The sequence below is a fragment of the Centrocercus urophasianus genome, unplaced genomic scaffold (genome assembly GCF_019232065.1).
Source record: "Centrocercus urophasianus isolate 14NV4802_14NV808 unplaced genomic scaffold, USGS_Curo_1.0 seq_16, whole genome shotgun sequence".
Taxonomy (NCBI): Eukaryota; Metazoa; Chordata; class Aves; order Galliformes; family Phasianidae; genus Centrocercus; species Centrocercus urophasianus.
This window is the reverse complement of record NW_024884711.1, coordinates 18,689,278-18,693,557: the sequence shown is the minus strand read 5'-3', so window position 1 is coordinate 18,693,557 and position 4,280 is coordinate 18,689,278. Positions and strand designations below refer to the sequence as shown.

At 39.5% G+C, this 4,280-nt stretch overlaps 1 protein-coding gene across 1 annotated transcript; it reads right to left on the bottom strand.

Moving 5' to 3' along the window:
- Window positions 1-249: 249 nt before the first annotated feature.
- POLR1F (RNA polymerase I subunit F) lies at window positions 250-3,684 on the bottom strand. The gene is made up of 4 exons (XM_042816990.1): window positions 3,482-3,684; window positions 3,264-3,405; window positions 2,109-2,317; window positions 250-731 (listed from the first exon to the last, which is right to left on the bottom strand). Exons 1-4 carry the CDS (start codon window positions 3,682-3,684, stop codon window positions 329-331), a joined length of 957 nt encoding a protein of 318 aa, XP_042672924.1. The 3' UTR covers window positions 250-328.
- Window positions 3,685-4,280: the final 596 nt, after the last annotated feature.

Below are 4,280 nucleotides of genomic sequence, written 5' to 3'. Positions count from 1 at the left end.
AGCAAAGATCATAGCTAGCTGCCTCTTACTGGAAAGAACTGGGAAGCAGACAAAAGAAGTGATACAAGTGATCCTGACATTACACTCCAAGACTCTTTGCCACTTGTTCCTTGCGGCACTTTCTGGTCAAAGAAATGCATGTATAGCCACTACTGTTCCTTGCAACGCTTTACAAACTATTGGTGTACACAGCACACAAACATAACCCCACCTAACAGTTGGCACTGTTTAGCAAAAAATATACACGTGTATTTTGAAAATAGGGTTTTATTGGAAGTTTATTAAAAAAAAAAGTCTGAAATCATCAGTAAGAAAGGCAACTCAGACTTCAGTCCCTTTTCTTTTTTGCTTTAGGTTCTTGCGACAGCTCCAGCAATTCACTTTCTTCAATTTCACAATGCTTTCTTTTCTTTTTCTTTGACTTTTTAAGATCACTCTGGTAACCACTAGAGTCACTGGCAGGTAATACATGTTCCTGTTCTTCCTGCTTATGCTTTTTCTTTTTCTTCTTCTTCTTTTTATCATCACATATTTCATTCTCAGCATCAATACTTTGCTCTTCTGTATTTCCCCCCACTGTGTTATCTGCCTCACCTGGAGGATCTTCCATGACATTATCTCCCCTGGAGTCATTTAAGTCATTTTTCTCATTATCAAAGTTTTGAATTTGCTCTCCATTTGTGCCATCAGTCACTGCATCAGTAAAAGGATCAGACCGCTTGGGCTGCATACTGCAAGAAAACATCTGAGGTAAGTCGAAGCAGAAACATCTAAAGATACGAAGTGAAATGTTAAAATTTGCTAAAACACAATATTTACAAGTAGATAAAGATAAGCATTTGTTATAAACTCTAGATACAGAAAAATATAAACCCAGTTAACACCTTCAGCTTAATCTATACTACCTGATAGCTTCTTGTTTCCATGGAATTAACGTTCTCCCTCAAACCTTAGCCAAAACTTATTCTCTAAAATCCTGTACACACCATTAAGTATTGCATTTTCTCTTTTATTCATTCAACCATAATTACCTACTGTGCAGTGGACCTTTTTAGGTTCATTAGTTATTTGCAAACACACTGTCCTGTTCAATCGTACCAACCATCTGTGATACTCAAATCTGTACAGTTAAACAATGATTCCAGAGGAATAAAACAAGCAAACAAACCAACCAACAAACTCACAACAGCAACAACAGCAAAAAAAAAAAAAACAACACATCCAGTCAACCAACGAAAAAACCCACTAAAAACAAAAAACTAGTAGGTATCACCCTGCAAATGAGAGCTGTGGAGAAAACATCTAGGATGATTTATATTGAAAGAATGTAGTTAAAATTATGGAGGAGCAGGTGGCACTGAGAACAAGACAGTTAATTCTGAATGCATGAGAACAATCCAGAGTACTCTGCCAGATTAAACAGATCTCCAAAAACACTACAATTTCATCAACAGTATCTACAGCGTGCATTTTAAAATAAGAAATTAATCACATTGGTAGAAAAAAATTGCTGAGCAAATGACTACTGAAAAACCCTCTGAGCACGCTTTTTAAAATATACCACTATTAAGATTTTTTAGCAAGCTGCTGTGCAAATCTCCAGAGGCACAAGGATGAACATCACGTATTTTATCATGTCATCTTTGAGCTCAGGTTTATTCTTATGTTTCAGCAAGCATTTAAGTAATCTGCATGTAACTATTTATGACTGTGTAAATGCTGGTAAGTGTAGGTGCGTAGAAATACCAGCATAAACACTGTGTTCAGAAATTAGAATTTTTTAAATTGAAAAGCCTGGACACATTCATGAAGAAATCTACTCTAAACGTTATTTTGAACATGCACTATTTGCCCAATCAATAGCTCAAGAGTTAGAACACAACTTTTTAAGCTCAAGAACACTACTTTTATTAACTATTTTAAAATTAATTTTATTAACTATTTCTATAAACATTAAAAAGTTTAGTTTGGCTAACACAAATTATTTTTACACAAAGGTTTGTGTGAAAACAAGGAAGCTTAAAGAGTAAGACGTTGAATCAAATGATTCACCTCGTAACTAATCTGTTTAAAAAGTTAAGAAAACATTTTCTCCTATGGCACAGTACCTGGTTTTAGTCAATTGTCCTCGAATGAAGAACACTCCTGCTGCATCAGAATCTAAGTGCACCACTTGAAATTTCAGTTCATCTCCTATTTTAAACCCCAACTGTTGCCACTCTGCAGCTGACATGTGCTCAGGCTTAGGGATAGAAGCATTGAAGCATCCATGTATCAAACAGCCAATATGACTGGGGGCCACTTTGTTAATTACACCCTATAAAAGAAAAGGAACGTCACATGGATTTCAATTAAAGACTACCTCTTTAAATGCAGACACAATGTATATTTAGTTTCTTATATTGACACTCTCGGAAAACACTTTGCATGCAAAGGTTACAAAGTAAGCTCATCTAGCAAATAAGCAAACTCTTCTATACTAAAACAGAAACTACTCCTAAATACTTTTCATGAAGGTCTACCAAAAATAGAATCGAACCTGTATCTGCAAAAAAGAACAAAGTCAAAGCATGGAATGTAACCACAGTAAGAACATGCACCAAACTGTTACTTCTTTCCTCACAGCTATTAACTGTGCTTTACAGCACTATGGTACTTTCATGCTGACACCAAACTATTTTGCAGCTAAAGATACAGATGACACATAAAAAAAAGCTTCAAATACTCTATTCCATGGGTTTCTGACACACATGCAGTCCACCTCATCCACTTTTGCACTTCTCGAAGATGAATGAAAGACATAGTGCAGGTATTTCTATCTCCTTTCTACTAAGGGCACATATTCACTTCTTACATTAATAGAGGCAGAAGCTACACTGCAAAATGTGGTACAAAAATGAATATGAGAAAACCGAACTGAGAGTTGGCATACACAGACCAACAGAAAGTTTCCTCGTGCCATATATTTTCTTTCACTGAAAAACAGGTTTAAACTCCATGCACTCTGTACTTAATGAAAAAAAACTCATCAATGTATCCTGATATGAACACATGAACAAATACACTCACACAAGAATCGTTTACTCTCTAGAAAGCTTTGCTATTTAGCAAATTTAGAGGTAGATGCATGAAAATGTAGAAATAAAAATATTCTAAAGAATTTCTAATGTGAACTAAAATACAATTCTATCCAAGCCTCAAACCGTTGTTTTTGATGGCGATAAGCCAAGCTTTATTAACTTAATGTCGACGTATTTACATACCACCATCTTCTTCCCTTTCTTAGGACTGAAGATGACGAAGTCCGCCTCCACGTCCAGGTGAATGAAGCCCTGGTCGTCGTGGATGTTTCCGAGCTCTCCCACCACCTTGACGTTGTCGTAGGCCACCGGAACGCCCTGCAAGCTAGGGACAAGCACGGTTAGCTGCGGGACCACCCCCACCAAAGCGAACCGAGGACTGCCAGACCCGAGAGCCTCACCTCTCCGAGTAGCGCAGCAGCTCAGCATCCAGCTGGGCGCAGATACCCGTGCGCTTGCGGCCCAAGAAGCGCGGCGGCAGCGCGACGTGCCGGCGGTGCGGCGCCACGACCAGGCACGAGTAGCGCCGGCACACCAGCGCGCAGGCCGCGGCGAAGGACGGCAGCACGGCGGCGGGCGGCGGCAGCTCCCCCGCCACGGCCATGCTTGCGGGGCCACGCCGCGGCGCGGCAAGATGGCGTCACCCATCGCCGCTGAAAGTGACGCAGTTCCGGGTGCGCTGCGCTGGCGTAGAGGTCGCTGATGTACGGATTGAGCTGCTGCGTGGCTGTGAGCCGCGGAAGGTGTGGCTCGTTGTAAAAGCAAGTTTTGTCCATAAAAGTTGGCCAGACTTTATAAAAGCACGGGGTTACACAGTGTTGCATTAAGGTTTATTTTTAAATTGATTTGCTGCAAAACCTTGAAAAGGCGTTCTTTGATTTAAATCCAGTTTGTGTCAGCTTAACGTGTATTAGTAAGTGCATGCTTTTAAACTGATTGATTCTACTTGGGGATTTTTGCTACATCAGTTCCATTAAAGGCATTGGATTTTCTTCATAGCATGGAGGCTTCAGAAACTGATTCTATAAGGACAATCCTTGCTTCATCTATCAGAAATCCCCAAATTCCGTATGAAATGTTCAGTGAGGCAAAAGCCTTTTGAAACTATTTAAATACTACACCAGAAATTTTTCTTTGACGACGCATACAGTGAAGATAAAACACTATTATTTTTCACAGTTTAAAACAAATGGTACTTTA